This window comes from Stigmatopora argus, chromosome 15, assembly GCF_051989625.1.
Source record: "Stigmatopora argus isolate UIUO_Sarg chromosome 15, RoL_Sarg_1.0, whole genome shotgun sequence".
Classification (NCBI taxonomy): Eukaryota; Metazoa; Chordata; class Actinopteri; order Syngnathiformes; family Syngnathidae; genus Stigmatopora; species Stigmatopora argus.
Genome location: NC_135401.1, coordinates 15,655,286 through 15,677,537, shown reverse-complemented (window position 1 = coordinate 15,677,537; position 22,252 = coordinate 15,655,286). Strand labels below are relative to the sequence as shown.

The 22,252-nt window shown below is 41.8% G+C and overlaps 1 protein-coding gene across 2 annotated transcripts in view; it reads right to left on the bottom strand.

The window, feature by feature from the left end:
* Nucleotides 1-22,252, bottom strand: part of LOC144089406 (transcription regulator protein BACH2-like) — a 99,160-nt gene that overhangs the window by 44,083 nt on the left and 32,825 nt on the right. For both annotated transcript variants that reach the window (XM_077620216.1, XM_077620215.1), the window contains exons 3-4: nucleotides 6,585-8,057; nucleotides 2,555-2,761 (exon numbers count right to left, since the gene is read on the bottom strand). In XM_077620216.1, coding sequence (XP_077476342.1) covers nucleotides 2,555-2,761; nucleotides 6,585-8,057 — 1,680 coding nt within the window. The remainder of the gene's footprint in view (nucleotides 1-2,554; nucleotides 2,762-6,584; nucleotides 8,058-22,252) is intronic.

Sequence of the window (22,252 nt, the reverse complement as noted above, 5' to 3'; positions counted from 1 at the left end):
ACTCTCACACACACTCACACACACACTCACTCTCACACACACACTCACTCTCACACACACACTCACTCTCACACACACACACTCTCACACACACACACACTCTCACACACACACTCACTCACACACACTCACACACTCACTCTCACACACTCACTCTCACACACACTCACTCTCACACACACTCACTCTCACACACACTCTCTCTCACACACACTCTCACTCTCACACACACTCTCACACACTCACTCACTCTCACACACTCTCACTCTCACCCACACTCTCACTCTCACACACACTCACTCTCACACACACTCTCACTCTCACACACACTCTCACTCTCACACACACTCTCACACACACTCTCACACACACTCTCACACACACTCTCACACACACTCTCACACACACTCTCACACACACTCTCACACACACTCTCACACACACTCTCACACACACTCTCACACACACTCTCACACACACTCTCACTCACACACACTCACTCTCACACACTCACTCTCACACACTCACTCTCACACACTCACTCTCACACACACTCTCACTCTCACACACACTCTCACTCTCACACACACTCACTCTCACACACACTCACTCTCACACACACTCTCACACTCACACACATTCTCACTCTCACACACACTCACTCTCACACACACACTCTCACACACACTCTCACACTCTCACACTCTCACTCTCTCACTCTCTCACTCTCACTCGTTCTTTCTGTCTCATCCGCACTTTCCGCGCTACTGTCTGTCTATACTGAATAATGTCACATTTTAGAATTGAAGATCATGTCTAGATGGGTATTTCTTACTTTGTGAGTAGGTGGTGAATTAGAACAAATAAAATATATTTTTCCATTGTAATATCCTGTTTTTGGTGTTTTTCCAAGGGTTTGAATTAATTTGTATTTAGTTCATTTCTATGGGAAAAAATATTTGAGATATGAGTAAACTGACATACGAGCTCGATCCGAGAACACATCAAGCTTGTATCTCAATGTATTACTGTAGTACCATCAGTGGCGGTCGTCAGGGCCTTCAAGGCCTTCTCTGCTGGCCTAAGAATTATCTGAATCATATATTATATTTTGTCCATCAATACTTATTAAATAATTCCAAATGGTCTGTTAGTTTCCTTTCATTGCTTTTCCCCCTGGTTGCTTCCAGATGTGTTTTCATATTGAAGCATTTAACCAATCACATTTCAGCCATTATTTGTTGCCAGGGTCAGAAATCTGCCTCAAGGCCTTCCCAATCAGTTCTGCAGGCTCTACTGCATTAGACAAGCGTCGATAAGACTGTTGCTTTAACCAATCAGATTTCGAGTTGGCAACACCACAATGCCTTGTCGCAGGCGTAGGGATACGTCATTGCCTTCTCGCAGGCGTAGGGTTAGTCATCGCTTTCACCAACTATGATTGGCTAGTGATTAGCCAGAGCTACCAAACTGTATCTGGAGCGAGCTGCACAAGCAAATATATTGTTGTGTTGATTTAAAGCCATTTTCAAGATGGACTATGCCAGAAATACGATAGGACAGGCTCGACTTTCAGCATTAGCTTCAATGGCGATAGAAGAGAAGGAAGAAAGAAAGGAGGATGGATATTGTGTACAGTTAAAAAGGATTTTTGGAGAGTAAAATATGGTTATATTCCTATATAATATTTCAATTGGGGGCCTGGTTCTGATATCTGAAAAGCTCCAGGGTTTGTATTTAAGCTACAGTGTTTGTATTTAATCACTAAATGCCGCTAGGAAGTGGATTTTACCACATTTTAGTGCAGTTTTTGCCGTTTCGCCATTGACGTCCATCGCTGTCTTTTCCCGGGGAAATCACCCCCCTGGCCCGGTTGTAATGTCTGAAAAGCTCCAGTATTTGTATTTAATCAATAAATGCTGCTAGGAAGTGGATTTTACCCCATTTTAGTGCAATCTTTGCCGTTTCGCGTATGGACGTATATGGACGTATCGACGTTCATCGCTGTCTTTTTCCCGGGGAAATGATACTCCGGGCCCGGTTCTGATGTCTAAAAAGCTCCAGTATTTGTATTTAATCAATAAATGCTGTTTTCGGCTGGATTTTACCATTTTCGGGCAATGTTTGCCGGTACGCCATTGACGTTCATTGCTGTCTTTTCCTGGGAAAATCACCACCCCCCCCCCCTCCCCCCTGGCCCGGTTGTAATGTCTGAAAAGCTCCAGTATTTGTATTTAATCATTAAATGCTGCTAGGAAGTGGATTTTACCCCATTTTTGTGCATTGATTTATTGATTATTTTTTGTGTTGCAACTGTAGCTGCAGTAGAGGTTTTATAGCCATAAAATAGTTTTTGAGGGTTGGATTAATTCGTTGAAGGCGCTACGAGAAAATGCAAGGACCACCACTGAGTACCATAGTCTAAATAGGTACTGATACATTTGCGTGAATTGTATATAAATGATGATACAACTACAAACATCCAATTAGTTTTGCCCAGGTATCGAAGTTTTTTTATATGTTGATGTATAACAATAAGGTTGCATGAGCATACCAACTTGCGGATCTCGGTCTCCAGGTTCTGAATGCAGTCCAGCTTCCGTTTACGACAGCGCTGGGCAGCAATGCGGTTTTTACTACGACGACGAATATCATGAATGAACTCCAGTTGTTCTGAGGTCAGTTTGTGCATCTTGATGAGAATCTGGAAGTCATTCCGTGGTAGGTTTGTAATCTGGTCCACAGGAAAAGGGAGCTTTACCTAAATACAAAAATATTTTGTTAAAAAAACTTGGATGTTAAAAAAGAGGCAGTGAACTGTGATAATCAATGCTGAAAATTGGCATCAGATTAAGTGTAATTACCGTTCGAAAATTTAAACTTTGACAAAAATCCAACCCTGCTCCCCACCAGCTAATGTCTCGCTGTGTATGAGATCTGATCTTGGACCTGATTACCTATGAAATTAAGTCATTCTCAAAGAAAGATGGGCAACACTATGCATTCACATCTGTATTATGCTGTTATGACTTGAGTATGAGATTGTTTTTAAACCGTTATTTTAAATTTGATGATCATTTTACTCGAGTTTTAATTCCATGATTTGGATTTTTAAAAATGTTTTATTATTATTTTAGTTACTTAGTTTTATTATTACTTTAGTTATTAGGGTATTTGGGTTGTTTAAATGTGACTACAAATATAAAAACTGGGGATTTCAAGTCTTTAATCTCTACAGCGACAGATTAATGTATTCATGCACAAATTTGAAATCAAATAACATTATCCTGCACACATGAAAATAATTATTATAAGAAATTCTCACACGCAAGTACTAATAGCATAATACAAATACAAATGTCAAGCTGTACGTCGTATTGATAGTGACCTTGGTCCAAAATTACCTTGACATCCAACAACTCGTGGTATATTTTTAATTGACCAACTGGAGGACAAGGTTAATTGAAAAAAATAATAAACGAAGGGAAATGTGTTCTGATGTTACTGTGGATCTTATGGAAATACAGAAGATGTCTATGGAAAAGGGATGATGTTTTTTTAATGGAGATCAAAATGTGTCGAACTCAGTGAAGTTCATTCATTCACCTTCTGTACCGTGCAGCCTCATGCGGGGGTTGCCGGAGTCTATCCCAGCTGACTTCGGTCTAAAGGCAGACTACATCCTAGAATGGTTGCCAGTCAGCCGTAGAGCACGCAGAGAGACAAACGACCATTTGATCTCACAATCACACCACCACCAGTGGGAATCGAGCCCGTGCCTGCCCGCACTGAAGTCAAGCGAGTGAGCCAATACACCATCAGGCGGCAAAGTGAACTTGTAATGCAAAGTTGTAAAACAAACAACCAAAAAAATGTTTTCCTGAAATTTAGCGAGTTAGACATGAAAATAAAGCATAATAATTCATTCTTTTTTTTGTAAGTGAATTTTCTTTTTGCTACTGGTTAAAAGGGGTCCAGATGTCAACCAGTCAGGATGCTGGGAGGTGTCTGTTCATAGTAATGTTCACATGGACACATTTATTTGAATTAAAAGTCTGAGTAGAATAAAAATGATTCATCCAAACACCTCATTTAGACCCAATCCATCACAAGTCGTGGGGAGTTCTGGAGCCTATCCCACCTAACTATGGGCACTAACTAGGCAGGGAACACCCTGAATTGGTGGCCAGCCAATTGCAGGGCACAAAGAGAGGGACAAATATTCACGCTCACACTCATACCTGGGGAAATTTAGAGTGTTCAACCAGCCTACCTTGCATGATTTTGGGATTTGGGAGGAAACCGGAATACCTGGAGAAAACCCACGCAAGCTCAAGGAGAACATGCAAACTCTACACAGTGAGGACCGACCTCCGATCGAACCCTCGACCCTAGAACTGTAAGGCCGACACGCTAAACACTTCCGACGGGTTGCCCCTAGACTCAATTAATTATCCCAAAAATAATATAATCATATATCATATAATTTTTAATGTCATTATTAAAAAATATATAAAACACTATAATGAGTTATACATTGAAAAAAAAAATTACAGTAATTGCTAATATTATTTTTTATAACTTGCCCTATAAAGGTTCAAAGGTCTAAGTGTCATTTTTGAAAAGCTGTGCGTCCACTGGACACTGTTCAAATTATTGAAATTATATTTATGTTAAAAATAATTAATATAACCCTTTATTACCTGCAATTTCAATGTTTGTTAAAAAAACAATACATTTAAGAGATTTTTATATGTATTTTTTCAGATTTATTTCTGCCCCTCCTGCATGGGCACACATAATACTCATGAGATGAGAACACTGTTTTTCTATATATCTTAACACATTATTCTCTCAGATTGCTTTCTTGGTAAATGTTAGCACAACAACACCTTACATGCTATCATTTAAGCAAGAGGGGGGTTTCTCGCTAATTTTGCGCCCTGGGCGGACGACCCTCTCACACCCCTTGTACAAACAGAAAAATATGTTTATCAAATAAACACTCAAATACAAACATTGGTTTTAGGATTGGCTTGTTATTGTTTTTCCATTGCTTTCTCCCTGTGTTCTTATGTTCGTTTCCCTACTCTTGTTTGTCCCTCCTGTCTTGCCGTTGCTCTTGCGCAGCTGCGCATCATTTTGAATTAGTTCCTGTTTTGTCTATTTAAACCCCACCGATAGTCATTTCATTCGTCGGATCGTCTGCTTTATTTGCCTTACCATGTTTCTACGTTGTTTCTTTCCATGTTCCTAGTTGCCTCGCTCCTCGCTTCCCCGTGTTTTCCCTAGTCGGGCTTGATTTTTGTTATTTCTCGCCAAGTCCCTTGTTACTTTCCTTGCCTCCTGCCTAAGTTATTAAAGTTTTCGCCTGCTTCCCTGCGATTGGGTCCAATTCCTCATGTCCTCGCCTTAACGTCTCCAAAGGACGTAACAATTGGTCATCTTTAATATTGTAAAATTCTAGCAAAAAAAGTAATTTTGACACAATACAAGAATATAAATGTGCCGACATAAATGCAGTGTAAAATGAAAAAAAACCAAACCCTGAAATAAAATAGAATAGAATAAAGTGAAATTAAATATTTTCCAAAAATTAACATAATCTGATTATGCGCTTTAACAGTAGCGTATGTTTTAGATGAATTTCGTCCTTTTTTGGCTTCTGAATTGCGAATCATCAACTACACCATCATGAAAATGGTTAGTTGGATTTTTTTTATTGCCCCCACTGGATGCAGTGATACTTCTAGTGGTCTACGCCACTAACTAAATGCAGAAATGAGGGATAAAAGGCAAGCCATTTTGCAGCTTGGCTTCAGGCACCTCTTCCGTACACAACGCCAACTGGTAATATAATTGAAAAAAAATGTTGATCCAAATAAATTGCGTCCTGGAGGGTCGCCCACATTGGCCATAGCAAAAACCCAGCCTGATTCTAGCAATAAATCCTTCACAAATGTGGAATGCAGACTTGCACCAGTTAGATATTTAACCAATATTTAAACAGTACATTTCATTCATTTTCTGTATCCCTCGTCCTCACAAGGGTCATGGGGGTGCTTGAAACTATTCCAGCTGAGTTTGTGAACCAGGATACACCTTGCCAATAGCAGATCACAAGAAAATGTACAACCATTCATGCTCACACTCACACTTCGTGGCAATTTAGAGTTTTTAACCAGCCTACCCTGCATGTTTTCGAGATATGGAAGGAAACCGGGGTACCTGGAGAAAACCCACACAAGCTCAGGAAGAAAACATGCAATCTCCACAGAGGAAGGTCCGGACCTAGAATCAAACCCTCAATCTCAGAAATGTGAGGCCGATGCGCTAACCAGTCGTCCACAATCTCCACAGAGGAAGGTCCGGACCTAGAATCAAACCCTCAATCTCAGAAATGTGAGGCCGATGCGCTAACCAGTCGTCCACCGGGCCACCCCTAAACAGTACCTAACCTACTTAATATTACTAAACATTATTTCATTGATAGGTTAGGTTCTCATCTATCCACTTATTTACCTAAAACATGTAATTAATATATAATCAGGTTTTATTTGATAGAAGAAAGAAAACATACAAACCTCAGGTCGGGATACTCTGTTACCACTTTCACTGTCTCCTTCTGAAAAAGACTCCGACTCGTCACTGGAGTTTACACCGCTGGCACCAAATCCTTGCTCACTTTTGATGTTAGGGCAACCCTGAGAAAAAATAACCTCTTGACTTTGAAGGTCCTTTTGCTCTTCCTTGCCTGTTAGGCACTGAGATAGGCCAGTGATACAGCCAGAGTGTGGGGATAGGGAGAAGTCAAAGTGTTGCAAGTTGGAATGTGGGCTGTCGCTTCCTCCATCCTCTGCAAATGAGAATGAAGAATGGGAGCTGGAAGTCTGTGTGAGGGGCTCCGAGGGGACAGGGGAATAGGCTGACGTCTTGACAGGAACACGACAGTTTGCAATAAGGCATGTACTGCTAGTGGAAGTTTTATCAATCTGCATCAGGCCTGGGATCTTTTCACTGAATTTTTCAACTCCGCAGTGGGGCATCATTTGTTGGTGATCATTTTCAGCTGAAGAAAAAATTACGCTGCGTCTGTCTAACTCCCCTTTATATTTGGATGAGGAGGCTTTAGGCATGGAGCTGTCATTGTTGATCAGTGCTTCTGGTACATCTACAATCCCACTCTTGAGGTTGACCATTGATTCTTTTTTGTCCTTCTGTCTATGTTTGACTAGTTCTCTGTAGTGGCTGAGGGACAATCTATTGGAAAGCAGTTGTTCTATGGTAGTACTTGGCATGGTGCTAAGATCCATCCCTCCTCTTTGGAGGTAAGAGCGCAGGCATGACGAAGATGAACCCCTGCTCGGATAATGCTCAACAGCTAAAGGAACACCTTCAACCTCTAATTCCATCTCCAGCACCTCTTCTGTACACAAATCTGGGTTGTATCCATGTCGATCATCTTCATCTTCAAAGACAGGCTCCTGTTTGATTCGTGTGGGGCTAAGAAGTGTTTGCGTGACATCTGAGCAGTCTGTAAGCTGTGAGCTGACTGGGCTCGTGGAGGTATTGTTGGCCAATATTATGTCATTATTTTCATCCTTCCCATCATCATTATCATCATTAGCATTATCATCATCATCATCATCATCATCATAATCATCATAATCATCATCATTATCACCATCAAGGGCTTCACTGTTGTGTTGATACTGATATTTCCTGTATTTAGGGGATTGAGGAAGGTCAGCTGGAAGTGGCGTTGTGATTGCTACATTGCTGGTGTGCTGCCTACTGTCTGAAGAACTTTTTGTGTATATTTTCTCAGAAGATACTGTATTTTTGGCGATGTCAGCATCATAATCCACCTTTCCATTATTTGTGAGTTGGCTGTCATTTTGTAGCTGGGCTTCAAGAAACTGGAAACAGGAATCCTCTAAATTGTGAACACCCAGGAAGTCAGCACAAAGGATTACTTCATGGATGTTTTCTCGGCTTAATACAAGCTTGGCTGTGTAGGCAAACTGAAGCAGTGGGGCAAATCCCTTTGCAGTAACCTGCAGGGAAAACAGTTGTAGTCAATGTGTCGTATTAACGGTTAGCTTTAAAAAAATAATAATTAAAAAAAATTACAACAATAATTAATTAATTAAAAAAAAACAATATATATATAAACACAATACTTGAATATCAAAAGAAAAGAATATATGATTACTGTGAACAATGTCAATTGGACTATATGTCGGTGAGAATATACTTTGAATACATATATATATTTATATATTCACACATACGTGTATATCTATACACACACGTGTATATCTATACACACACACGTGTATATCTATACACACACGTGTATATCTATACACACACACGTGTATATCTATACACACACACGTGTATATCTATACACACACACGTGTATATATACACACACACGTGTATATATATATATATACACACACACACACACACGTGTGTATATATATATATATATACACACACACACGTGTATAAATATATACACACACACACGTGCATATATATATATACACACATACGTGTATATATATACACGTGTATATATACACATACGTGTATATATACACATACGTGTATATATATACACACGTGTATATATACACATACGTGTATATATATGTATATACACACACATATATATATGTATATATACACACATATATATATATATGTACATATATATATATGTGTGTATATGTACACATTATATATATATATATATATATATATATATATATATATATATATATATATATATATATATATATATATATATACATACACAGTGGTACCTCGACATACGAGCGTAATCCGTTCCGAGACTGAGATCGTATGACGAGGTTCTTGTAACTCGAGCGGACGTTTCCCATTGAAATGAATGGAAAAAAAATTTATTCGTTCCAGCCCTCTGAAAAAACACCAAAAACAGGATATTGGATTGGAAAAAATGTTTTATTTCTTCTAATTCCCCATCTATTAACAAAGTAACACATAACTAGTGGTTTAATAGAAATAAAATTGTTTAATCTAACTAAAATTGGGCGGATTTCGCCGAGGGGAGAGGGGCACAAAAGGGGCGGGGGCTTCGGGTTTTTTCCCCCACACAACGCACTCGTAAACGGAACAAACACTCCACCCTCACGTTCGCTATCGATGGGCTGTTTGCTGTTGTACTATTCCCTTCAAAATATTTCGAAAATGATGCACACAAATGTCCTCACAATCGGATAACGCACGACCACTTGCCAACGAGCAGCAAACTTTTATCAGCGATCGCTCCGCTGCTCATGGGAGCTTCGGGGGCGCTGGCTAGCGGCTCCTTTTAGCTTCTAGCAATTGTGTTCGCATACCCTCGAACGGCGCCTATGATAGAGTTGCTACCGGGGATGCTGTTGCGAGCCAGTGCCCCTGATGTTCTATTGAGCAGCCAACGAGAAGTAATATAATACTCCTCGTATTAGATAAAAATAACAGGAAATGCAGCAGCTGAGCTTACCCACGTATTGATTGTGGGTAAAGTTTTATTCTGAGAAAGAGTGCCATTGCCTGTTGGCATTGTGTGCACGAGTATACTTCATTACCCAGAAAGCCCTCTTTTCCCCGCGCATGCGCGTTGTGCATTTCCTGGTCTGAATAACTCATCCGGTGCTCGTAAATATTGTCATACACGAAAGATATGCAAAAAAGACAGTGCCATGGCCACCTGGCTTGGTCGCATCACGAAATTTTGATCGCATGACGGGCGAATTATTCGATCGAAATTTCCGTCGTAAGATGAGAATTTTGTATGACGAGCGGTCGTGTGACGAGGTACCACTGTATATATATACACACACGTATATATATATATATATATATATGTATATACACACGCGTATATATACACACACGCGTATATATACACACACGCGTATATATACACACACGCGTATATATACACACACGCGTATATATACACACACGCGTATATATACACACACGCGTATATATACACACACGCGTATATATACACACACGCGTATATATACACACACGCGTATATATACACACACGCGTATATATACACACACGCGTATATATACACACACGCGTATATATACACACACGCGTATATATACACACACGCGTATATATACACACACGCGTATATATACACACACGCGTATATATACACACACGCGTATATATACACACACGCGTATATATACACACACGCGTATATATACACACACGCGTATATATACACACACGCGTATATATACACACACGCGTATATATACACACACGCGTATATATACACACACGCGTATATATACACACACGCGTATATATACACACACGCGTATATATACACACACGCGTATATATACACACACGCGTATATATACACACGCGTATATATACACACGCGTATATATACACACACGCGTATATATACACACACGCGTATATATACACACACGCGTATATATACACACACGCGTATATATACACACACGCGTATATATACACACACGCGTATATATACACACACGCGTATATATACACACACGCGTATATACACACACACGTGTATATACACACGCATTGTGGCCAAACAGCTCGATTTTTGTTTCGTCTGACCACAGAACTTTCCTCCAGAAGGTATTATCTTTGTCCATGTGATCAGCAGGAAACTTCAGTCGAGCCTTAAGGTGCCGCTTTTGGAGCAAGGGCTTCCTTCTTGCATAGCAGCGTCTCAGTCCATGGAGATGCAAAACACACTTGACTGTGGACACTGACACCTGTGTTCCAGCAGCTTCTAATTCTTGGCAGATCTGCTTTTGGGTGATTCTCGGTTGAATCTTCACCCTCCTGACCAATTTTCTCTCAGCAGCAGGTGATAGCTTGCGTTTTCTTCCTGATCGTGGCAGTGACTAAACAGTGCCATGCACTTTATACTTACAATTGTTTGCACTGTTGCTCTTGGGACCTGCAGCTGCTTTGAAATGGCTCCAAGTGACTTTCCTGACTTGTTCAGGTAAGGATTCGCTTTTTCAGATCATGCTGAGCTCCTTTGACTTTCCCATTGTAGAGTTTGTGGGCGTTTGCATTCAATGAGCCCTATTTAAATGGCCTCAGAGAAGTCACCAGCTGCAGTCACTCATAATCACTCACAAGAAGTTAAGAGGCCATGCTATGAAGCTCATTTCACTGCCACAACTTTCTAAGTCACCAAAATTGCTAATTCATGTTGCTGTATGTATATTTTTGACCCAGCAGATTTGATCACTTTTTCTGTTACCCCATAATAAAGTCATAAAAGAACCAAACTTCATGAATGTTTTTGTGACAAAGAAGTATCTGTTCCAATCACTCTATCAGAGAAAATTCTGAGTTGTAGAAATAACTGGAAATTCAAGAGAGCATGACGTTATGTTCTTCACAAGTGTATGTAAACTTTTGACCACAACTGTACACAATGAAAGTTGTTGCAGTGCATAATGACAGAGGTGATGTTAATATTCAGACATATTTTTGTTGAGGGGCATGACAGCTGATGGGAGGAAGGATCTGTGGAAGCCCTCCCTCTTGCACTGAGGGTGCAGCAGTCTATTGCTGAAAGAGCTCTGGAGGGACTCCACACACTCATGCAGGGGGTGGGAGGTGTTGTCCATGATGGACATCATCTTGGCCAGCATCCTCTTTTCTCTAACTGCCTATACAGTGTCCAGAACAGAGCTGGCCCTCCTGACCAGCTTCTTTAGCCTGTTCCTGTCCCTCACCGTGCTCCCGCATCCCCAATAGACCACTGCATAAAACACTGTAGATTCCACCACATTGTCATAAAAGCTCCTCAGCAATGTCCTGCACACACCAAAAGACACTAGTGTCCTCAGTAGGTGGAGGCGACTCTGGCTCCTGTTGTACAGGGCATCTGTCCCGGAACGCATTTAGCTCGTATCTCAAGGTATGACTGCATTCCCCCTTCTGCCGATGATCTATGTTGTTGAGGTGAACTCCCAGGTACTTAAAATTCTCCATGATTTCATTGTCTGTTCCCTGGATGTTCACCTGTGTGGTCTGTTGGGGCTTCCTCTGGAAATCGATCGCCATTTCCTTTGTCTTACTTGCGGTGATGTAGAGGTGTTTTCGCCCACACCAGTCAACCAAGGCTGTGAAGACTCCCTTGTACTCCAGGTCGTTCCCGTCTGTCACTCATCCAATCCAACAATGGCGGTGTCACGAGAGAACTTCTGGAGGAGGCAGGTGTATGTGTTGTGTCTGAAGTCCGATCTGTAGAGGGTGAAGAGGAGCATTGTGCTCTGTGGGGCCCCCGTGCTGCAAACTATCATATCAGACACACAGTCCTGAAGTCTCACATATTGTGTGGTGCTCTACTCCAGACTCATCCAGCTTTTCCCTCATTAGTACAGGTGTTAAAAGCACTGGAGAGGTAAAAAAAAAACATGACTCTCACCATGCTTCCCATGATCTCCAGGTGTGAAAGAGACATGAGCATTGGGTAAAAGGTTGCATCTTCCACACCAATGCCTGGACAATAGGCAAACTGCATGTGGTCCAGTTCTGTATTCACCAGGGGGCTGAGGTGGCTCACGATGATTTTCTCCATTGAATTAATCAGGTGAGAGGTTAATCCTCCCGATCTGAAGTGGTTGGGCTCCCTGGGGTTCACATTCTTTGGAACTGGAACCACACAGAAAGCTTTCCACAAGGTGGGAACCTTCTGCAGACTGAGACTTAGGTTGAAAATATGCAGAATCACTTCCAATTTGATCCACATAGTCTCTCAGTAGTCTGGAGCTGAGGCCATCAGGACCGGGTAGCCTTCCATGCCTTGATCTTCTTAAGCTGTTTTATAACCTGATCAACAGCAATGAGGGGCCAGTGGGGGAGGAGGATGTCCCCTGCGGTGACGTGTGCGGGTAGAAGAGGGGGAGGAAGAGGAGGGGGGAGAGGTGCCTCTGGTCTGGGGGGCCAGGGACGAGACTTGAATCTGTTAAAGAACTGATTCAGTTCATTTGCCCACTCCCTGTCTCTGGGTCCGTCTCGCCGTTGCTTCAATGGCCAGAGATGGTCCTCAGGCCTCTCCAGACCTCCCTGGTGTTGCTCCTTTAGAGTTGGTCTTCCAGCTTCCTCTTGTATCCTTATCTCTCTCCTCAACACCTTCTGGACCATTTTCAGACTCTCTTTGTCCCCAGATTGCCTTAAGATCCGGGTTGACCCACGTTTTTATTGGAGAAACATCGCACCTTGTTGAGAACACTTGAAGGTTTAAATTTAGTGCAACACCGAAGTTTATATTAATTGTGATGCAGTGGGTCAAGCTGTCAATGTCCTCCCCATGTGAATCACACAGCACCTCAGTCATTGGTCTCAAAAAAGTGCCTGAGTACCATGCTGGTCTCCTCAGTCCATCTTTTTATTTTTGTTGGGGGTTGTTTGCTCACCGCAGGGATGTAGGTGGAGATCAGACAGACCAGATTGTGGTCTGAGCAGCCCAGTAGAGGAAGGGGGCTGAGCTGTATACCTCCTCTGTGTTGGCATACAGCAGGTCCAGGATTTTGTGGTCCCTGGTATGGCATTTTACATACTAAGTGAAGGTGGGGAAAGTATAAGCCAAGGAAGCATGGTAAAAAAAAAACACCGGAGATAAGAAGGAGAGACTGGGGGTGTGACGTCTGCAGCCGCGACACTGTAGCGTGAAGAAGCTCGCAAGCAGCTGCCGCAACGGCAGAAGGGGGAATACAGTCATACCTTGAGTTATGAGCTTAATGCGTTCCAGGACTGAGCTCGTATATGTCGATTTGCTCGTATCTCAAATCAACGTTTCCCATAGAAATGAACTAAATACAATTTCATTTGTTCCCACCCTCTGAAAAAAAACACCAAAAACAAGATATTACAATGGAAAAACATATTTTTATTGGTTGTAATTCACCATCTACTAACAGAGTAACAAATAACTTTTTATGATGTTTAATAATAAAAATGAGACATTTAATACAACACGGAGTTCGCGGATGGGAGAGAGAGAGACTTGACGGATCCGCTCCTAACGTAACAAACTTTAAATGTAACTTAAATTCCTATACACACTTAAAAAAAAGTTTTAATCTGACGTTGCACTAAATTTAAACCTTCTTGTGCAATAACCAAGGCAAAAAGGTTCATGTATTCCACCGCGGCTTTCGAGGCGAACTTCCTGCTTCTCCATACGTATTGGTGAGCCAGCTCAGTCACGCGTACACTACTAATCTTTTTCGATTATTTCATGCTTATTATCGATTGTCATCATACGCCTTTTCTTCGAACTACCCTATATTGCTTTGGGCCCATTGTGTTTCCCTTAATTCTGCACTGACTAATGCAAAAAAACACGGGGAAAAATGCAGTGCTCCGTCTAGTGCTCGTAGAGATCTTTGCACGAGGGAGATGCGGCGAGAAAGACAGTGCGCTGAAATCATAAGCAGCCTCTCTCGTCTGCTCGTATCTCAAAATTTGTCTCGTATCTCACGGTAAATATTTGCTAAGAATTTTACTCTCAAATTTCCCGTATCTCGGGGCACTCGTATGTCAAGGTATTACTGTATAGGCAGTTATCTCGATAACGTGCGAGAACCCCTGCGGGATGTAAAAAACGCTTGATTCTAACAGCTACCAGCTCGATATCTCGAGTACAAAGTTGTACACCGTAATGTGCCCCCACTATGTGCTATTAATAAAAACAGCTAGTCCCCTACCACTCTCCTCAGCTATTCTGTCCGCCCTCACCAGTTGAAAACCATCCAGGGTGATGAGTGAGTCTGGTATTAAGTCATTCATCCAGGTCTCCGTGAAGCACATAGTACAACACTCCCGCTACTCCCGTTGCAGCTTGGTAAGTGCCGTTAGGTCTTCCATCTTATTGGGAAGAGATCTTACGTTCACCATAATAATAGATGGAATGCTTGGTCTGAAGTGTCCATTCTTCTCCTGGCACTTTTGTCCAGCTCTGCACCCCTTCTATTTCTCTTTAACGCTGCGGGAATTTCCAGGGGCATCCAGGTGTTGCGTAACACTAACAGCTGATCCCGTGTGTAGGACAGCAGAGGCATGGCTGAATGGGTCCAAAAAACTTCCAGAACTAGCAGAGAGAAACTAAACTAATACAACAAAGACTGCCTCACACACACGACGGGTGGAGTCGGGTCGTAAAAACATTAAAGTATAAAGTAAAGTATTTTAAAAAAAAAAAGTCATTAAAAAAAGATGCAAAAATGTAAAAAAGGGATGGAGACAAGATAGTGGCGCAAATGCATGCAGTGTCAAACTCTCCCTTTATCTTTACTCGTTTCGTGTTTTTCGTGTGTCTTTTTGCAAGTTATTCGTAAAATACCAGACTTTAATTTCAAATTTAACATAAAATACAGCCACTTGGATTTATTAAACATCAGTTTACGGTACGTAAGTACGGTTTATAACGACTTCCATTGCGCGCACAATATACCGAAGGAGATAGCCAGATCGCCAGGACCACCGTGGGTTATTGTCGGATTTGAACAGCGAAATCGTCGATTTCGAAATAGGAAGCGAAAGCAAGGTTGGAGAGCAGGCCGAATAACTAAACTCAGAAAGCTAATGGAGGCTACAACATTAGCCGGATTAGATGAACCTACGCCATTAACTACGCCGTCAGATAGATTACCCAGATTTACACCGTTACCTACGAGTCCGTTAGACGAGCCTACTCGCCCATTTGCCGGACTTAAACCTTTTCAAGATGGACCAGCAATGGGTGAGTCTCCGAGGGAATCACGCGGGCCTATGCATCCGTTAGCTGGACGTTCAACTCTTCAAGCTAAACCAGAGGTTGGTAAGTCCCAGAATGTTTTATACGAATTTAGACAGCTTTCAACTCCTCAAGCCAAACCAGCGATGGGTAAGTCCAAGAATGATTTGTATCTAAGAAACATTGTATTTAAGAAAAAAAGACCTGGTCATCTATACAGTACCCTTAACCAAGCTAGGGCGCTATGGGACCTATGACATAAACCACTCGGACGTTTGGTCGCCGGACGTTTGGTCGCCCGGACGTTTGGTCGCCCAGACGTTTGGTCGCCCGGACGTTTGGTCGCCCGGACGTTTGGTCGCCCGGACGTTTGGTCGCCCGGACGTTTGGTCGCCCGGACGTTTGGTCGCCCGGACGTTTGGTCGCCCGGACGTTTGGTCGCCCGGACGTTTGGTCGCCCGGACGTTTGGTCGCCCGGACGTTTGGTCGCCCGGACGTTTCGTCGACTGGTTCGCTCCCTCTTATGAGGGGGAGAGACAGAGTTTACTGTTGAAAGCGAGCAAACAGGTAATCTCTCGCTCTCAAAATTATCATCATGAGAGAGAAAGTGAGTTTGTAATTGCATTGACAATGTAAAAGAGCATTAATATCAAAATATCGCTCGCTACCGGCAGATCTATTGGCGTGTGTGTACATGCTATTCAGCGCCGGATTTGCTCGCTCGCTCCCGGCAGAGAAGAGAGTTTACTGTTGAAAGCGATCAACCAGGTAATCTCTCGCTCTCAAAATTATCATCATGAGAGAGAGTGAGTTTGTAATTGCATTGACAATGTAAAAGAGCATTAATATCAAAATATTGCTCGCTCCCGGCAGATCTATTGGCGTGTCTACATGCTATTCAGCGCCGGATTCGCACGCTCGGTCTTCCGGCTGCCATTGACGGCGGTGGACGTCCGGCTGCCATTGACGGCGATGGACGTCCGGCTGCCATTGACGGCGATGGACGTCCGGCTGCCATTGACGGCGATGGACGTCCGGCTGCCATTGACGGCGGTGGACGTCCGGCTGCCATCCATTCTGGCCCGCAAGTCAAAAAGAATGGATGGCAGCCGGACGTCCATCGCCGTCAATGGCAGCCGGACGTCCATCGCCGTCAATGGCATCTTATTGATAATGTGTTTAATTTGGGACAATAATAGTATAAAAGAGGCAAGTTTGTCTATACCAGGGGTGGGCAAACTTTTTGACTTGCGGGCCAGAATGGATACTAAAATTGGACAGCATACGGACACGCAATGTAATTTATCAAACCTGGGGATTGAAATATAAGAAAAAAGACACAATTGAAGGTGAAAAATGTATTTTCAAATTTACTTTCAACATTAAGAACATATTATTATTCAACGAAAGAAAGCAGTCTTTAAATTGAGGGTGATGAGTGGTATTGCAGGGCAAAGGGAAATGAATGAGGTCATTGTTTTTTACTATAATTTGGACAACGTCGGCGGGTCGGATTAAAAAGCCTACCGGGCCATATATGGCCCGCGGGCCGTAGTTTGAAAGACTGTACACACACGCCAATACGCTACGAATCCAGCGCTGATTAGCATGTACACACACGCCAATAGATCTGCCGGGAGCGAGCGATATTTTGATATTAATGCTCTTTTACATTGTCAATGCAATTACAAACTCACTCTCTCATGATGATAATTTTGAGAGCGGGAGATTACCTGGTTGATCGCTTTCAACTGTAAACTCTCTGCTCTGCCGGGAGCGAGCGAGCGAATCCGGCGCTGAATAGCATGTACACACGCCAATAGATCTGCCAGGAGCGAGCGATATTTTGATATTAATGCTCTTTTACATTGTCAATGCAATTACAAACTCACTCTCTCTCTCTCATGATGATAATTTTGAGAGCGAGAGATTACCTGGTTCCTCGCTTTCAACAGTAAACTCTCGGTCTCTCTCCCTCTCATAAGAGGGAGCGAACCCGGCGACCAAACGTCCCTTCTACCAAATGTCCGGGCAACCAAACGTCCGGGCGACCAAACGTCCAGGCGACCAAACGTCCGGGCGACCAAACGTCCGGGCGACCAAACGTCCGGGCGACCAAACGTCCGGGCGACCAAACGTCCGCGCGACCAAACGTCCGGGTGACCAAATGTCCGGGCAACCAAACGCCCGGGGACCAAACGTCTTTCGACGAAACGTCCGATCACGACTTCTCGGTAGTCATTTAAACATCAGAAGCATCTTTCCAAAGTGTGACCAAATTCATCATCTATTAAATAACTCAAACCTTGATTTTCTATGCTTAACCGAGACCTGGTAAATGTAAACTCACCGATGGCAGGATTGCAAATACCGGTATACAATATCTTCCGAAGGGACCTTTTGGGGAACCGTAGCGGGGGAGTGATGTTCTATATTAGGGGATACCTTAAATGTAAACAAATAGAATGGGTCAACGTACACAACCTTGAATGCATCAGCCTTAAAATATCAGTATACCTACGGCTCTCAATTACTCTGATTGGCATATATAGACCTCCATCTGCCTCTAATACATTCTTCACTTAAAACAAAAAGGATTAATGACAGTCAGGCATTTACTTCTCTAAGAAACAAAGTAATAAAAGAAATTCGACCTACAAAATCAAATTTCTTTAAACAATTTACACCACAAAAGGGAACACAAAAGAATCTGGAAAAATATTAAAAAACTGTGAGGAAACACTTCAAACCACAAACAAATAAAGGAACTACATTTGAAGGAGAAAACAATCCGTGACCCAAACGACATAGCCACGACTTTACATGATTACTTTATAGACTCTGTTAAAGAACTGACACCTATCAACCCTCAAATAGAATATCACCCACCACAACCACCAAACACCAATGAACCCATTCTTAATCTTAACATAGTTTCGCAATCACAAGTTAAAAAAGCGGTATATGGCCTCAAAAGCTCCAAAACAAAAGATGCGTTTATCATGGATGAAACATTTCTGAAATACCACAAAGAATCTGTCATAGTTCTATTAACCACTATTGTAAACAAATCCATAAACGAGTCTCTTCCCTGAACCCTGGAAGTGCTCAGTTATCACATCGGTCCTCAAATCAGGGAACCCCGCATTAACAAAATACTACAGACCTATAAGCATCCTTCAGGCCGTCTCAAAAGTCTTGGAAAAGATAGCAGCGGAGCAAATTGTGGATCACATTAACAGCAGTCCATTCACCATTAAATGGCTGCAATTCGGCTTTAGAAAACGTAATTCTCCCGAAACGACGGTTTGATTCTTTCTTGAAAACATAAAATCCAAACTAGATAAAGGCAGGGTCGTTGGTGCGGTCTTCATTGATTCCAAAAAGGAATTTGGCCCCATCAACCAACAGATACTGCTGACTAAACTATCTAATTTTAATTTCTCACCAAGCACGCTAAATTGGATTGAATCATACTTATCTGTAAGATCGCAGTGCGTCAGGATACAAAACACAAAATCTACTTTGCGGAATAACAGTCTTGGGGTATCGCAGGGATCACTGCTAGGCCCACTGCTCTTCAGTCTCTACATAAATGATCTGCCAAGCTGCTGTCCTTCAACTGTCACCTGCCAAATGTGTGCCGATGATGCCGTCCTATTATAGGACAATAAATAATTGTTAGAAAATTATTGCAGTATATTGCCATAAATCAGGGTGTCTTCAGGTTGGAACAAGTGCAATTATAGACTATTTTAGACCTTTTTTAGACAATTGTGGGTTAAATTTAAGAACTTCACGAAGTATTAAACATAAGAAAAAACAGACCCAGATTGCATTCAACTGACATTTATTGTCATTGAAACAAACACAGACTACAACACGCAACCTTTTAAAAAAAAAAAAATCTCCAAAATAATGCCTGTACTTAAAATGCTGAATGTTTAAAAGAACCACATTTATACATATTTTAGATATTGAGATGGGCAGAAAAAGAGAGAGCCCAGGAGTGATAGAGTGTGTGCACGCGCGTGTAGTGTGCAACACTACATGCTTCGTAGCTCTGCACTTTTGGCAGCAATTTAGATCTCCAGATTCTTAAGCTGGGAGAGTTTGTCTTTAGCAGCCCTCCTCAGAGCATTTGATTTAGAGAGGAGCTGGGCCATATTGTCGAGCCTATTAGGTCGCGTATGTCATTTGAAGTATCATTTGTGGATGTGTCTGCCACGAATAGAACTGGGCAATTCTACAAGACTCACGTGCTGATTTCAGAGAGGCCTGGTGTTTATTGGATTTAACGTGGGATTCGAGTGCCTTTACTCCCAGGGTCCCGAGCTTCAATGGTCTTTTGCACAACGTGCAGTACGCCTCAGTGTCATTGTCAGGAACACGTTTGAGCCAGTCCGCAAAATCCTGTCGTTCGGGCCAGCAATCATTAAATCTGCATTTACCCATTGCTTATATTTTGTCCAACTGCCATTCGTCTTGCATTACTCGACAACTATTTGCACCTCGCGCCAATATCCTATGACGACCCACACACTTCCGCTTCACGTCCTTAGTTTTATTGTGCTTTCCGCTAACAGTGATTTCCGTTAACAGAACTACAAGGACAATAAGCCACCAAAAAAACGGAACGGCGTGAAAAATAGACGCAAGAAAATATTTTTCAAACGTATTCTACATCGATATTTTGCACTTTTGCACTAGGTCTTAAATGACCCAAATGAGATTTTACTTAGTGGAAAATATCTCGGTATTTTAGACTTTTTTAGGCCTAAAATTGAAAATGTCTATTTTTAGACCTTTTTAGACTCCGGACACCCTGATAAATATATTTTCAATTGGGCTTTGACAATGTAAATATATTTATGTTTATGCTGAAACATTATCAATTATTGGTCGCCGAACCAAAATTATCTATAATTCTTATAAAGCGTGATTTATGGGTGTGAGTGTGTGTGTGTGTGTATGTTAAGATTATCTCGCTACGTTTGTCCAAACCGTGCAATGTAGAGCGTTAAATTTTTTATGGTGGGCAGAAACGGCTGTCGGATCCTAATAGACGAGTGATTAAACCTTCTCTAAGTGTGTAAACTCAATCTTTTATTTGTTAAACAATCATTTTTCCAAAGGGAATTTCTTTTAATAGCGCAACAATTGTCTTTTGATTTTAAACATGTTTCCAATAATTTTCCTCGGCCATTTTCCGTAGCGTGCGAGAAATCCGCAAATGCATACGAGCAAAAAACATGTCTGCACGCACATTGCTTGTATTTCTCCATGCATTCACTGTCAAATGCTGTGTGCGTTGTGCACAGTGCACGCACCTGCGCACACGCCAGAATTTGCATACACATGTAATCCGCGTGATCACAATGCAGCTAATTATTGGTCGGGAGATTTAGAGCTAGTTTATTGGCTCATGCCTTTCCCGACGGTGACCTCATGCTTTGAGCTGCGTACCACTAATTGTGAATGTTATTCCGTACTCAACTTTGACTCAACATGTCCAAGAAGAACGAAGCGCTGGTGAGACTCCATTTTGGGATCGCGAGTTCGGCTCTCACATCGTGTCATCCTTCGGAAGGTTCCCTATAGTTTTCTATTTTTTCATATAAACTTACAACCGCGAACCCCAAAAACGTAATTTTCTTCTTGATTTCGGATGGGAACTTCGGGGTTGTAGTCACAGGGATCATCAAAATTTTATTCTTGGGGTTTGAATCCATTTTTCCCATTAAAAAATCATAAATGTTTTCTCACTCTAAGCACCAATATAATTTTCACCCAGTTTTTGAAATATATTTGGCGCATCAAGGAATTTTGCGCCCCGGAGCAAGTTCTCGACGATGCTCCCCCTCGATGTCAGAACTCAATTATAAAAGGCAGCCAAATGTGATAAATTTCCTTGAAACTTAGTGAGTTACACAACGATTTTCTTTTGTGAATTTGCAAAATATTAAAAACTGGATTTAGAAATATATTGCAATAATTTTCAATTATTGATTTCTACGGCAAAAAAATAAATATATTTATTTTCTGCGGCCTAAAATATATTTATTTTGCGGGACAAATTTATTTCTGACACAAAAATTGATATATTCCAGGCCCTGGTCCTATTTGTCCACGCTAAAGACAAAAAACATGCTGCACAGGAACTCACAGATGCAGTGACGAGCGTCAATAACTGGCTTTAAAAATCTCAACTACATTTAAACATATCTAAGACTGTATGTACTTCTCAAAAAGAGCGACAAATAACAGCAAATGCAACATTTTTGTCCAAAGAATTTAAATACTTAGGAATCACTTTTGATTCTCAACTAGCCTTCAAATGACAGATAAAAAAACACGCTAAATAAAATTAAATTAAATTTGTCCAATTTTAGGTTAATTAGAAACAATCGAACACCTGAGTCAGCAAAATTATAT